Raw genomic sequence first — 15,594 nt, forward strand, 5'->3', positions numbered from 1 at the left:
AAGAACACTCACACTGCTGGCAATAGTCAGGACGTGGGAATTGGGGGTATTGCTGCTGAACACACTAAGGGAAGATAGTGTCAGGAAGTCAGGGATAATCCAATGTAGCAAATCTTGCAGATTTCAAACTACAAGACAATTTTTGTAAAGTAGAAGGCAAAGTCAGACTGCACACCTTACTAAATGAAGAGGAACATTAAGATGAGGACACTACACTCAAGACAGACAGACAAAGACTTTTTCTCAAGAAAGTCAACAGGAGACAGTAGGCTCCAAGAAGGATTTTCAATCAGTCCATTTTATATTCTCCCATATTTATTTATTTTATTTAGTCTGCAGTAGAGATGCAGAAATTGTAAGTTTTAAAAGTAAAATGTGTTACTGGGCAGTGGTGGTGCACGCCTTTAATCCCAGCACTCAGGAGGCAGAGGCAGGCAAATCTCCTCTGTTCAAGGCCAACTTAGTCTACAGAGTGAGTTCCAAGACAGCCAGGGCTACAGAGAAACTCAGTCTCAAAAAAAACAACAACAAAACAAACAAAGTACAATGTATCTATCTACAGATATTTATCCTAATGTTGTTCACTACCGTTTCTATTCATCAATAAAGAAAATGATAGTTTGCTGGAATCATTTAAAAAGTAACAACAAACTCCCAATTAACTACAGAGGAAATTAACTACATTATACACCTGAGAACTTAAAGTCTTAACTAGTTTACTATTTATGTTTAATGCCAGTTTAGTTTTCCAGAACATAAGCATTTAGAGCACAAAGCTGCTAAGCAACAGAGACTACCCCATCTTAGCAGTTAACCGGGTCGTGCTTCATAGGCTCCTCTCTAGGCACTGAGTTCACAGAACGCAGGGTGCCATTACACAGGAATATAAGCGGAGGGTTTCCTGTAGATAACCCTCAAGTTTGACTGGTTCTGAAATTCTTTAGAAGGGTTTGAAATGAATGAACCTTGTGAGTGCCCATTTGAATCTCTTCCTCATTATCACAGCCTTCCGCTCTAGCAAAGTCTTCAACATCTTGCCATTCCTTATTGCTTTCCTTATGGAAGCACAGTCGTGTGCCTAGAGTTGAATTAAGAAAGAAGGAGTCAGACAATATGACTACTATCTCCCCCAAGGCAGCTGCAGAACAGTCAAGTATTTCTTTACCTTTCAGGAAACAGTGCCAAACAGTTGCCGGCCAGGAATTGCACCAGCCCAGGTCATCGTCGTCTGACAGGGAGGACATGCAGAAAATGCCAGACTCAGATTCACTGTTCGCCTGTACAGAGAAACAGAAACCTCTATTTTGTTATCTTTTAAAGCTCTTTTAATACCTATTTATAACTCAAGATTTCAAATAACTTAATTGTAAGCTTAAGGAAAATACATTTTCAATACTGAAGAGTTTTGTTTTTTTTTAAGTTTTAGTTAAATACTGTCATTTGCTAACCATCTTTCTTTTTTTAAAATAAATCTTTATTATGTATACAGTGTTCTTCCTGCATGTATGCTTGGACACCAGAAGGGGCACTAGATCTCATTATAGATGGTTGTGAGCCACCATGTGGGTGCTGGGAATTGAACTCAGGATCTCTAGAAGAGCCTCTTAATCTCTGAGCCATCTCTCCAGACCTGTAACAAACTTTCTTAACATAAGAAGTAAACACAAAATCAAATGCACATAATTAATAAACAATGAAATATTTTTTCCATCTGTATATTTTCCAAAAGAATTTCTTAGATGGGGGAAAGGTTATGTTTTTCAATTATTATATAAACTTTGTAGAACTTTAACGTCATGAAAAAACTTACCCTTTCATGTCTTACTGGTGTTTCTTCCTTCCAGTGGTCATGAGGGAAGGCTGGCCTGCTCTTTGAAGAAGAGGACACTGGTGGTGGGCGTGCATAGGAATGTAAACTTTTGCTAGTAGCTATGATGTGTACAGGAGATGATCTAAAATAAAGCAGCAGTTTTCACTATACAGTTTAGGCCCTTAGAGAATATCTTTTCTCTTGATAACAACATAGTGCCAACAATTATTCATGAGGAGTAAAGACAGCAAGATTGCATTGCATTGAACTTATCATAAATCCTCTTCACATGCAAATTTACTAAGAGATGGTAAAGTACTATTATCACATATTCATCCCATTCTTTTACAACTTTTTAAAATTCAGACAGCTCTATAGTCCAAACCGGCCAAAACTCAGGAGTTTCCTGCCTCAAGAACAAGAATTGCAGGCACGCATACCATACTGGATTCCCATCTCTTTTATCCCAACACAGAAAAATATGCATATCACCATGAAGGAAATATCCATCCATTTCTTCCATTCAGCATGGGATTACAAGCTTAACTGAACAATGCTAAACTGTCCAGCAGCCATGCATCACTGGGAAGACATGACTTGCCTTAAGCAAAAACACTGTCACTTCTTAAAAGGCAACACTATTTCTTGCATTCTAAGATAGTCCAGTCCCTTTCCTACAAGGATCACCTTGACCCCTTCTCCTTCCTTTCCCATAGTAAAGTCTCTACTGAGCTGTACTCTTTCAACTACGTAGGACTCCCAAGAACACACTAAGATCCTTCCCTCATAACCAGTACTACAGGACACTTCAGACATTCAACCTTCAATAGCTCAAATACTCAACACCCGTAAGCTCTACACCAATAGCCACTAACAATGATGGAAAACAGAGCACAATTGTGATGAGCAGCACAGAAAATGCCTCCAAGAATAAAATGACATCCCCAGGGAGACAGTCCCTTACTTCTATCTTTCTTTACCTTCATTTTCTTCTGGAGGGTTTACTGACTCCCCATGAGCTTCCCCTACCCCTTTTCTTTGCAGTATCAGACACAATTCAGGTTTTAACCTTGCACATGCCCAGTAAGCACTGTTCTACAAAGCTGTGACTCCCCAGCCCTTCTATAAACTGTAACATCAATGTGAAGATGAAAACTGCCATCTTCTAACTCTAGTTAGAGGAAGGAACAACACTTAAATCAGGGTTTGTTTTTCCAAAAACGCATGATTATAGTTAAGGGACTGGGATGCAGCTTATTAGTAAAGTTCTTTCCTATCACGCAAAACATCCTAGGTTAAACAGATTACTGTGAAAAGTAGGGATACAAAGGAAATGACACGCTGAAAGAAAAGTTTTCTTCCCTATGGAAATTGATACAAAATTTAACTGAACCAAATGGCTCTGTCGAAACCAATATTCTACAAAAAGAAAAGCAGAATGCTTCAATAGGATGCAGGACAACTATGCTATGGCCAAGTATTCTACAACGTGGAAACTATACCCAAGTTAGATATACCCTACTTACCTAGTAAATTCTAGTCTAATTCTCACCAACAGAGTGAAGATGGGGCATTTCTCCAAGCTGTATTTAGTGAAATGATACCCACTAAGGTCTCCCCAGGATCGTCAACTAGCATTTTCCATAGGTTCACCACAGATTCACACATTTTCTTAAACTTTGGTCTTGATATATGAAGTGGTTTTTATTATTGGAAGTCTACTTTAAGGTTTTTTTTTATTTTATTTTTAGATTTATTTCTATTATGCGTATGAGTGTTTTGCTTGCATGTCCGTTTGTATACCACGTGCATTCCTGGTACCTGAGGAGGTCAGAAGAGGGCATCAGATCCCTTGGAACTGGAATTACAGAGGGATGGTTGTAAACTACCATGTAGGTGCTGGGAATCAAACCTAGGTCCTCTAAACAACAAGTGCTCTTAACCAATAAGCCACCTCTCCAGCTCTTACTTTAAGATTAAAAAACCTTAGAATTGGCAAAGATAAACACACACTGTGGAAAAATACAGAACACAATGAATCAAAAGTACAGCTGATAAAAGTTTAAAATACAGTACTTAACTATGGTTCTTCAACTAAATACAATTTTTATTTCTAGAAGTAAAACTTTATAAAAATGTATTCCTTAGACTAATTTTTTGATTTGTAAACACATATTTTAGGCTATTTTTTCTCATACATTGTTATCTAATTCTCAAAATAATGAAATCATCTTTGATCATTATATGGATGTTAATTTTGACTTTAAATGTTAAATTAACCATCCTCTAATGGCTAATTAGCTATCTAATTAGCTAATCCCATTATTATAAAATTGGGAGATTTTAAAATAATAGCTTTTTGAAATTAAGTTTAAATGTCTTCTTCATTCATGAGTGTGCATGCACTACAGCATGCATGAAAACCAGCTTGGCAGCAAGCTCCTTTACCCACTGAGCCCACTTGCCAGCCCTAATGACACACGTTCACACTGCAAACATGACCAGTGCTCCCCACCTGTTGTAGAAGGAGCACTGCATCAGTGGACTTTGTGGACTAGTGGCAATATTTGCTAACTCTGTCAGCCAGTCCACCTCATCTTCACGGTGAGCATTTTCCGATATGTCTGAGGTATTCTGGCTCCAAGACGGTCTTGGATAGTCTTGATGAGATACATCTGAACTTAGCTGGTATATGGCAGACTGGGCAGGATCACTCTGAACAGCCTGAAGTTCAGGAAGGTCATCTGGAAATAAGTACAAGATTATTTTTCCTTCAATATTAATATAATGATACTATAGTAACTTCAGTTAGGAATACACAAATTTAACTAATTTTGAAGGAAAAATATATTCAAAATTAAATTCAGTGATTTCTCAAAAGAAAATTTCAAAAAAAAAAAAAAAATACCTGTACATGTGGATCTAGGGAGCCTGAGGGAAGATAACTTAATGGATGTGAACATGGTTTACTACTTAAACCATGCAGTTATCACAAGAGCCCAGAACCTGAAAAAACAAGGTTCAGTTTGTTTTCTATACCTCATCCAGGAATGATTTATATAATTGAAGAAAGGGGCATTTAATGTGTACAGATAGTGATGCATAAACTTTTTACTAACCTGTTAAAAACAAGTAACTGCAATATTGAAACCAACTTCTAAAGATGAGCCCAGAGATGTACTATCAAGTTTTAGGTAGTAACACAACACAAGTCTATGTTAATTTCTGTGAGTTGGGTATGGTGGTACATGCTTGAAATCCCAACATCTGGGAGATTGAGACTGATGGACTAAAAGTTTGAGAATAACCTGAGCCACACAGCAAAACCCTGACTCAAAACAACAAAGAAACAAATGGAATAGATTCCGTAAGTCTTTCTTTAGTTTCTGGTTTAGCTGGAGCTGCTGGTGCAGGCTGTAAACTAGCATCTGGGAAGCTGAATCAGGAAGACTGTGGTTGAGTTCAAGGCCAGCCTGAGCAACACAGACCCTAGATCAAAACAGAACATAAAACAGGAATTTTCAATTCAAATATATTTAGTAGTATTCTTTTCTTAATGCATTCCCCAAAGGTAGATCACAAAACCTAGCTTTTCAAAGAAAAAACTAGGAAACAATCCAAAAAAGAAATATGAAATTCTTTAAAAGATGGGGGATCTCATATGCCTTTTTAAAAACAAAACAGCCAAGCATGGTGTGGCATTCTTTTAATCCCAGCACTCAGGAGACAGAGTCAATGGATCTCTGTGAATTCAAGGCCAGCCTGGTCTACCCAGAAAGTTCTAGGACAGCCAGAGCCACATAATAGACCCCCATCTCAGAAAAACAAAATACAAAAGACAAAACAAAAACCAGAAATCCCCTGTATAAAGCACTCACATACACACACCCTACAGACCTGCAGGGTCCCTTAAATATGCAAATCAAGAAAATCTTCTGGGGAATGGAGAAATAGTTCAGTAGTTCAGAGCACTTCCAGGGGACCTAGGTTCAATTTCAAGCATCCACATAGAGGCTAAGAACTGTCCGTAATTCCAGTCCTAAAGGATCTAATACCCTCTTCTGGCTTCTGTAGGCACCAGGAACACATGTGGTTCACAGAGATACATTCTTTGTTTTTCTTTTGGTTTTTCAAGACAGGGTTTCTCTGTGTAGCCCTGACTGTCCTGGAACTCACTCTGTAGACCAGGCTGGCTTCGAAATCAGATATTCGCCTACCTTTGCCTCCCGAGTGCTGGGATTAAAGATGTGCACCACCAACGCCTGGCTCACAGAGATATATTTAAGCAAAATAGCCATACACAACACATAAAATAAGATAATAAAAAATATTTAAAAATAAAAATCTTTGAAATTACTTACAAATGTCACTAATGAAAGTAAATTGAGCTAAGAAAACTCATTTCTTTTTTTGTCTGTGCTTTTTTGAGACAGGGTCTCACTATGTAGCTCTGGCTGCCCTGGAACTCACTCTAGACCAGGCTGGGCTCGAACCACAGAGATCCACCTCACTCTGCCTCCAGAGTGCTGGAATTATGGCATGCGCCACCACCGCCCTACCGAAAATGTGTTTCTTTATAGCTGTGTCATCACCTCTTTTAGATCCTCTACTGTCTCAGTAACAAGTGTTCTGTGACATTCCTTTGTGAACACTAATTACCTTGCTTTATGCTATGTAGTAGTGACCACACTTTACCATGTTTTTAATGATGTTATGATGTTTTCTTTCCACATGACAATGGAGAATACAAAAAAGTATCCAATACCACACCAGGGGGGAAAAAACCCTCAAATACACAAAACCTCTCCTACTCCACTAAGTATCTCCATAAAGGCCTATATGCAGGCAAATATTCCAGAGGAGACCTCTAAAACTAAAGTATCTTAGTTAAAAGCAGTAATTCAGGTTATCCATTCATTCTTAACACTAACTACACAGTATCCATTTCATTGAATAAATGAGGTATAAAGCACACCATATGCTAATTCCAACTGCCAATCCTTAGGCTGTTGTAACTATATCCCTTACCTCACTGTCAACACCCTGTCTTTAAATGAACCATTTCTTTATTAGGAATGGTTTATTTCTGTTTTTCAGATTGAGAAAATTAGCTCCTTTTAAAATGAAGCCAGATAGAAAAAGAATAAATAGAAGCTCCTGGGCCTCATTTCCTCTGGACATGTGAGGATGATGATGGACAATCAACCATTGCCAAACGCGCTGCTCCTTGCTCAATAGTAATCACTACTCACAAAGTATTAGGATCCAGAAAATATGTGGCACTTGAATTTACACATTATGTCCTGAGACCTTCAGGACTTCAAAATTCCCAAGCATCACCACAATATCATCATTTGTAAAGCCAAGGTGACCACGAGCCATGCCCTCTCAGTTTCTATAAACATTACAGGAAGACAAAGGCATGGTGAAAAGCTGAACAGCAGGCCAAAGGTGCTCATTAACTCTGCTCCAGAACAGCAGTCTACAAGCAGTAGATTTAAAATCATTACTCAATAAACCTCAACATTCTACAAACATCTCTCTGGAGTGGCTCATTAGCAATGATCACTACAAATGTTTTATGGGTACTGTCACTTCTGTATCAGATCAACCATGACGAGCTCACTGGGAAGGTACCAAGTCACATGGCAGGGTTTCTGATCTTAGTACACAAATAAAACTATTTACTTCAATAAGTTTTCAATCTCTTTGAGTACCTAAGTAGCTCACACTGTTTTCAGCTATACTGTAAAACAAGGGATCTCCTCCATAAGGTTGGGGGAGGGTGGATCACTAGGCCTGCTGCACAGCATGAGGACCTGAGTTTGGATCTTTACCACCCACAAAAGCCAGATAGCAGGCCAGGACCTGTGTGCGGCTGAAGGTATCTGGGGTGGTAAGATAAGAGGATTCTGGGGGCTCTTTCTGGATCACCCGTCTAGATGAACTATGAGCCTCCAAGTTCACTGAATAAACAAGAGTAAGGTGGAACTTGACAGAAGAAGCCACCTGACACAGACCCCTGGCCTCCACAGTACACACATGGGCCAGTGTACGCACAAGCACATGCACCACATACACACTAAAAAGAAAAGCAGTAAGAAGAGAAAGTTAAAAATTCCTATTACACAAGTGCTTTACATACTTTTTAGGCAGACAAGACAGAGAAGGTGATTAAATATGGCAATTCATCTGAATCTTAGTAACTAGATTCTTATACAGGTTTGAATTTTGTTTACCAAGCTCCATGTGCTCGTCACAGGAGTTGTATCCTGGAGAGGATGGCAAATTCTCATTACACTGCAGCAACTCCAGCGAGTCACTCATTCCTGGCGCTCTCTTGTCCATCACCAGCAGGAGTTTCTGTACTGCATTAGGCATCTGATTTGTCTTCACTTCCCACACCATGTTATGGTGCTCCGACTGGAAATGAAAGGAGGACAGTGTCCAGTCACGTGTCAGCGAGAGAGACAGCACCATGCCGCGTTTCAACTTACTCATACATTGCCGCTTGATTTTCCCCAATCCCTCCAAGACAACTCCACAACTGTGTGCTCAACACTAAATCACACAGAAACCTCCAAGTACTAACATTGTTAATTCAGAATTTTCTCACCACTAATGGCACAATTATATTCTGAACTTTCTTTTCAGATACAAATACTAACAATTCATTTTTCAGCTGTGTTCAAAATCAAAAGAAAATCAAGCCCAACCAACTTTCCTTATGTAAAAAGACTGAAGGAGCTGGGTGGGGTGGTGGCATACTCCTTTAATTCTTGAACTCAGTGGGCAGAAGCAGGCAGATTTCTCTGAGTTCAAGGTCAGTCTGGTCTACATAGCCAATTCCAGGCCAACCAAGTATACCTAGTGAGAACCCAACAAAAACAAACAAACCCACCCTAGAGGAATAATCCATTTCTTCTGTTTTTAAAGACTTTTCATTTATTGCTCAATACTTTGCTTCTTCATATTCTGAAAGTGAACAATTTTAATATACTTAAAATTATATTCTCTATGAACATTTAAACATTTCTGAGTCTATATTACATTATACTTCTCATGAAAATTAATACATTCTTATGTTTTCTTTGAAAGATTTGGAACCTAGCATGACAAAAAGGTGTGTTATTCTAAGTCAGGCATGGTGGTACATACCTTTTGCCTCAGCACTCAGGAGGCAGAGGCAGGTGTATCTGAGTTCAAGGCCAGCCTGGTCTACAGAGAGAGTTCCAGAACAGCCACAGATACAAAGAGGAGGAAAAAGGGGGAAAAAGGGAGTCATTCTATATTAACTATTATTCCCAGAAAGATTAAAAAAAAAAACCCTGTAGTAAATTTAGCTAACCAATTACTAAAACTACCTTCAAATCAAATCAGTACCACTCAAAATTCCTTTTCAGAGAAACTCAAATTTTTGAATCACACTGGAGATAAAGATTCAGCTTTAATTCCCAGCTACCTTCTTCCTTTATAGAGATTCTTTGTGAAAGCCTTGGTCAAGTTATCACAAAGAAGAGGGCTACAAATTAACACAGCATTTCTCAGCAAAATCCTAATGTGATTATCCCTGTCACACTCTCAGCCTTGACAATAGTTACATTAGGATCTAACTAACATACTAACATAATGGCAACCAAGTCAGACTTCCTGACTTCTCAGGCTCCAATTTTTTTTTTTTTTAATTCTAAGAAACAACAAATCGTGATTTTTCAACAATCTATAGTTCTTTCCCTCAAAATAGTTTGATTCCTAAAAGGTACAGTTGAGAGCACACCTTGGTATAAATGCATATGACAGAAATCAATGTGCTCTCTAGAGCAGACCTTGGTATATGTGCATACAACAAAAATCAATGTTTTAAAAAATGACCCTTGTCTAGGTACTACTTTAGAGGCTTATTCATATCAACCGAAGACATGGTTTGTGTGGCAGAAGGACCCTCAGATTTAAGAAATATGGCTTTTGATTCCAGTTTGATTATTTTACTTTATGAACCAAGTGACTGAACTTGTGGCTCAGTTATCAAAATCATGTTTACAAAACCTGCCCTACTTTCTCTCCGTAAGTCCTTATGAATGAAAAAAATTTTAAAATGTAAAGTAAGTTTTTAAGCTCCAGACTATGAGACAATAAAAACATGCTGTGGGGGTTCTTAATGTCCTACAATACTCACTGAAGGCAAATAACCACACACCTATCCAGTCTGGGCAATTTCTTCCTGGAAGACCTGACAAGCTCTCCATACACACCTTGGAACAGTGATGTCTCATGCTATTACTTTGGGTATTTAACAGTTTATCTAAGTCTGAGGCATGCTGTGGAATAATCCTGTACACTATGAAAACACGTTGGTCTCACTGTTAATAAAAAGCTGATTGGTAGTTAGCCAGGCAGGAAGTATAGATGAGACAACCAAACTAAGTGGGGGAGGAGGGCAGAGTCAGGAAGGGACAGGAGATGCAGGAAGAAGCAAAATGGACGTGCTATACTAAAAAAAGGGATCAACCCATGTGGCAAAACATAGATTAAAAAATGAGTTAATTTAAATGTCAGAGTTAGCTGGTAACAAGCCTGAGCTATCGGTCAAGTATTTATAATTATTAAGACGCTGAATGGTTATTTGGGAAACAGCTGCCAGGACAGAAAAATTCTGCCTACAAATGGCACCTAACGTGGGGCACGAAATATCCACATAAGACTAACAAAGCTTAAAAGAAGATTATAGGCACCCAAGAATGGAATCAAGCATGGCTTCTTGGCAGCCCCATTTTCTTGGATGGGCTCTGTTTGCTGGCGATAAGCAGAGGCATGGCTCCTTTAAGAGGCAGCTTCCTGGCTCAATGCTAGTGGCCAAAATGGGCAGCTCTTTCAAGAGGCCCTACTACCAGACACTTGATGGTTATGAGCAGTGGGTGGCAAGCCGCTTAGTGGACACATGGACCCAGAAACTTCCCAGAGTTGGAGATGTAAACAACATGCCTCCGCCATGAGACTAGGCTCTTTGGGAACCAAAGGGAGGAGCCAGCCACCAACACGCCATGGCCTAAGTTACATAGCAATTTAAGTTTTACTCATACAGACAAAAAAGGTTACAGATGCTCAATAAAGGACAGATCCAGACAAACACACACACACACACACACACACACACACACACACACACACACACAAAGAGACACTGGATTATAAAAACCGCTAGATTAAACCAACCTACATATTTAAAAAATATCCTGACTTTAAAATTTAAGTCAAAAGATATGTTACTTCAGGGGAGAGGTTATGCTTTATTTCCATGGGAAATGAAAAAACTATGGATTCATTCCAGGTTAAAAAAAAAAATCAGGTCTGATTAAGAAAGACCCCCCCCTAAAATCCTGACTATAGACATAAAGAAATAAACCTAAAGAACTACAAAATACATGTGTTTTACCTGCTCAAACACATAATGGCTGCCAGGGCAGAAAAACTCCACCTACTGAGAGAGGCACTGTGGAAAATCAACGTTTTAGCACATAAGTTACCAACACTGCTGAGCTATGATAACTTCCCACAAATGTGATGGTCAACTGAAATGTGCCTTCTCAAGTATTAAATCACGCTTTCTGGGCTGGAGAGATGGCTCAGAGGTTAAGAGCACTGGCTGTTCTTCCAGAGGTCCTGAGTTCAATTCCCAGCAACCACTTAGTGGCTCACAACCATCTGTAATGAGATCTGGTGCCCTCTTCTGACCTGCAGGCATACATGCAGACAGAACACTGTATACATAATAAATAAATAAATTTTAAAAAAAGTCACGCTTTCTGTGCCTCTGCCCAGCACTTGAAACATTGAGTAAATTCAGCTCTACCAGTGACTCTCACTTAACTCTGCAAAGTATCCCATGTATGCCTAGAAACAAAAAGGAAATGATTTGTACCAGCCCTGTTTACTGGTTTTTGTTTTCAAAAAATCCAAGTGTGTTGAGTTAAGTAAGAACTGCTGAGATTAAAAAACGACTGTTGTCGGGCGGTGGTGGAGCACGCCTTTAATCCCAGCACTCAGGAGGCAGAGCCAGGCGGATCTCTGTGAGTTCAAGGTCAGCCTGGACTACCAAGTGAGTTCCAGGAAAGGCGCAAAGCTACACAGAGAAACCCTGTCTCGAAAAACAAAAACAAAAAACAAAACAAAAACAAACAAACAAACAAACAAAAAAAAAAACGACCGTTAACAAGTTGAGGTAATGTAACACAATGGTAGGTCACCTGCCTGTCATGCCAAATGAGGGCTTGGTCCTCGGCACAGGGATACTATACTACATTACGTTTTCATCAAGTATCATACACAAGACATATTAGCTGCAACAACAAACAGTTAACCAGAATCTCTAGGGATCTAGGCTTTAGTTGAACAAGACAAGTAAATAGCTTTCGCTGTACAGAACAAGGCTTAGCTGTCAATAGGGGGTAGGGGTGGGGTGGACTCTCAACAAGAGAAACATCAGCTAACAGACCTGGCAAAGTGCTACTGGATGAGATCAGGAAAATAGAGAAATTTATTATCACCAGGAAGCATGACAGCCTTGAGCACTTTGTGGCTATGGATACTAAACTGTAAGGTGCAGTACAGTGGATCTTTTTTTGAGACAGGGTTCCTTTTGTTAACAGCTCTGGCTGTTCTGGAACTAGCTTTGTAGATCAGGCTGGCCTCAAACTCACTGAGATCCGTCTGCCTCTGTCTCCCAAGTGCTGGTTAGAATAAGTCTTAATCCTAGTATAAGAAAATAAAGACAAGACTCTGAAATTAGATTAAGTATAAACCAGGTTTGTCAAGAGGCTACATGCTCAGAACAATCTATTTTAATATCTTGCTTTGTTTGTTAAATGGAATAATTAAAGTACACACTTCTTTGGTTGTAGTAAAAACTCAGTGATAATGAAAAATGTTCTGGAATCCCTAACATAAAACATCTTCAGTATGGAATGGTTGGTGTTGCTATTAGCAACTATCAGACAACAGGGAGTCACTGATGGTTTGTGGACCTGAGGTCTGACATGAGTGTAACTACAATCAGGTTCTTTCAATCTGCACAAACCATATTAAAACACTATGTGAACAGGCAAGGTCTGTAGCATATGCAGGGTATTTTGGTTTTTTGAGACAGGGTTTCTCTGTGTAGTTTTAGTGCCTGTCCTGGAACTCACTCTGTAGCCCAAGCTGGCCTTGAACTCACAGAGATCCGTCTGGCTCTTCCTCCCGAGTGCTGGGATTAAAGACCTGTGCCACTGCTGCCCGGCTGGTATTTTTTATTTTTGAAGAACACTCACATTCTTAATTTCTAAATAAGCCAACTGCTTCCAGACTCCTTTGCAAAATCTTGTAAAAGGTGGTAAATAGTAACAATGCAGATTCCTTATTTAGTAATTCCTAAGACACACAGGAACTCGGTCACTCTTTACAAGTTCTCTCAAACAGCTAACACTAACAGTTTAGATCAGATTTTAATTCATCCTATAGTAATCTATTGAACAGCTTAAAGAACATAATCCAATTTTCATGTCAGCTCCTGAACATCCACACTCCATTCCACATACTGTGACCTAGATGTCAATTGTCAACTATAGCTGCACCTCGAAGACAACCCCACTTTGCCATCATTCTCAGATAGCCTTTGTGTCCTAACAGTGCTGTTCTGAGTCCACAGAATCTACTGTGGCTCTCGTTTCTCTCCCTCTGCAGAGGGCTTTGGTTTTGCCATTCTGCACATCTAGACCTTCCCCTTTCCCAATCAGCAGTGCCTACCATTCACCATAGAATTTCTCCCACTTAGAATCTCATCACAATCTCATCACAACATACTTGTAGGGGGGGGGGCAAACACTAATTTTAATGTCAAAGCAGAACTACCTACCACTGACAGACCAAGTAAATATTTACTGTTCTTGACATTTGGACTTCCCACTGATTATGGTGAAGTCTGGTTTTTGACTGATGGTTTGCTAAGGTAAAAGTTTTTTATTACACAGGTTTTGTTTTTTGTTTTCCTATGAAGTTTTGATTGTTAAGGTTTTTATTTCCTATACAGGGAAAGAATGCCTAAAGTTCAAGACAATAGACTCACATTTTTACTCTTCTGGTTACATACACTGGAACCAGCAATTTCATCTTCAAACTCCCACAGTACTACTTATCTCATGGGGCTAGTGGAAGACTAAAGCACATGAAAACACACACATACAAAAGTCATATCAGAATGTTGGTCTGTGTCTTCTTACAATCCACGCTGGGCAAAGCAAGACCTCTGAAAATGTAAAGGAACACCATTTCAGCCTATCCTCAAAACAATCCCCACATACAGGACAGCAATTAGATATTATTCTGATAAACAAGCTCAGTTTTCAAACACCTCCTGGTAGAGCTAACCCTATTGTTCATTCACATTGTATACACTGCTCTATGAGAATGTGCAACAGGACTTGCCTTGTATTTAAGCTAAATATGCACATCAATTTTTCATTAAATCAATGATTTTCAAAGCTTCAATTCTCTAATTTTACTTTAAATGCCATGTTCAAAAATTCAAAATTTAACGTTTTTGCTACAAACTTTTCTAACAAAGTATGTGCAAACTCTAGGAAGAAGAGAACAGAAGACAACAAAGAAACTGGGTTTTCAAAACGCTTGTCTCTCTCCTTCCCACACTCCAGAGCACTGCCACATACTTCCTCTCATTTTAGTCATCAGGCAAACAGCTCTGGGAACATAACGCATGAGGAAGGCAGGACTCTGACCACTCAATGGGACCATTTTCTTTCTAAAAAAAAATGAAGAGACAAAATCATAAACATTTAGCCCAAAATATGTTAGACTCCAGGTTTCAAGCCTTTGTTTCTAGATTCCTTTTTGTTCAGTGATCCTTACCAACTTTGTGAAAGACCCTCCTTCTACTCTCCCTTGATCCTCCAGGACTTCCAGACACCACCTAGGCTATTTAACTTGTTTCAAAGAGGATGTGAAGAAAAGGCAATGTACCTCAACTAACAAATATTAAATTCAACTTTTACATCAAAAGCAATCAGAAAGTCTTACTGAAGTCCTTTTAGAATAACATCACATATTCTAAATGTCACTTCTTTGACAAATGTTTCTGCCGCTGAGCTAAAACATGAAAACGAGAAGCCACATGGGCCGGGTGGTGATGGCGCACGCCTTTAATCCCAGCACTCGGGAGGCAGGCGGATCTCCGTGAGTTCAAGGCCAGCCTGGGCTACCAAGTGAGTTCCAAGAAAGGAGCAAAGCTACACAGGGAAACCCTGTCTCAAAAAACAAACAAACAAACAAACAAACAAAAAAAAAAAGGAAGCCACATGGTGGGTTTGTTTTGGTAAGCTGCACAACTGTAGCTTACCACTTAGCACCTTTGTGCTCCTCAACAGTTTAACCACTGACACCTAGTTCCTTATTTGTCAATAGAACTAAACCTACCCACTCCTCAAAATTATTACAGGCATAAAAAATATCTCACATTCTTCCTTTGCTGAACATTGCAAATCAAATCAAAGTAAATTATTTTCATGCTCAATCAGCATGAAATACTAATATAGATCACATAAAACTTTCTGTGAACAATACTGTCAATTCAAAGAATATTTAAGGCAGGGTATTCTGGAGGCTGAAGAAATGGTCCAGCGGCTAAAAGCACTGACTGCTCTTTCAGAGGCCCTGGTTCAATTCCCATTACCTACATCAAGTCACTACTGTCTGTTAACTCCAACTACCTCTTCTGGCTGGCTTGGTTACTGCAT

General features: G+C 39.2%; 1 protein-coding gene across 2 annotated transcripts in view; it reads right to left on the reverse strand.

Moving 5' to 3' along the window:
* Hbp1 (HMG-box transcription factor 1) overlaps positions 1–15,594 on the reverse strand; it is a 29,930-nt gene that overhangs the window by 11,623 nt on the left and 2,713 nt on the right. The window contains exons 1-7 of one of the 2 annotated variants that reach the window (XM_052738281.1): positions 13,911–15,119; positions 8,712–8,785; positions 8,050–8,233; positions 4,326–4,554; positions 1,811–1,952; positions 1,166–1,277; positions 966–1,078 (exon numbers count right to left, since the gene is read on the reverse strand). In XM_052738281.1, coding sequence (XP_052594241.1) covers positions 966–1,078; positions 1,166–1,277; positions 1,811–1,952; positions 4,326–4,554; positions 8,050–8,233; positions 8,712–8,729 — 798 coding nt within the window. In that variant the 5' untranslated portion in view covers positions 8,730–8,785; positions 13,911–15,119. Of the gene's footprint in view, positions 1–965; positions 1,079–1,165; positions 1,278–1,810; positions 1,953–4,325; positions 4,555–8,049; positions 8,234–8,711; positions 8,786–13,910; positions 15,120–15,594 lie in introns of those variants that run through there. The other variant, XM_052738282.1, reaches the window with a different exon arrangement.

Source organism: Peromyscus californicus, unplaced genomic scaffold (genome assembly GCF_007827085.1).
Source record: "Peromyscus californicus insignis strain IS unplaced genomic scaffold, ASM782708v3 Scaffold_15__1_contigs__length_86483966, whole genome shotgun sequence".
NCBI lineage: Eukaryota > Metazoa > Chordata > Mammalia > Rodentia > Cricetidae > Peromyscus > Peromyscus californicus.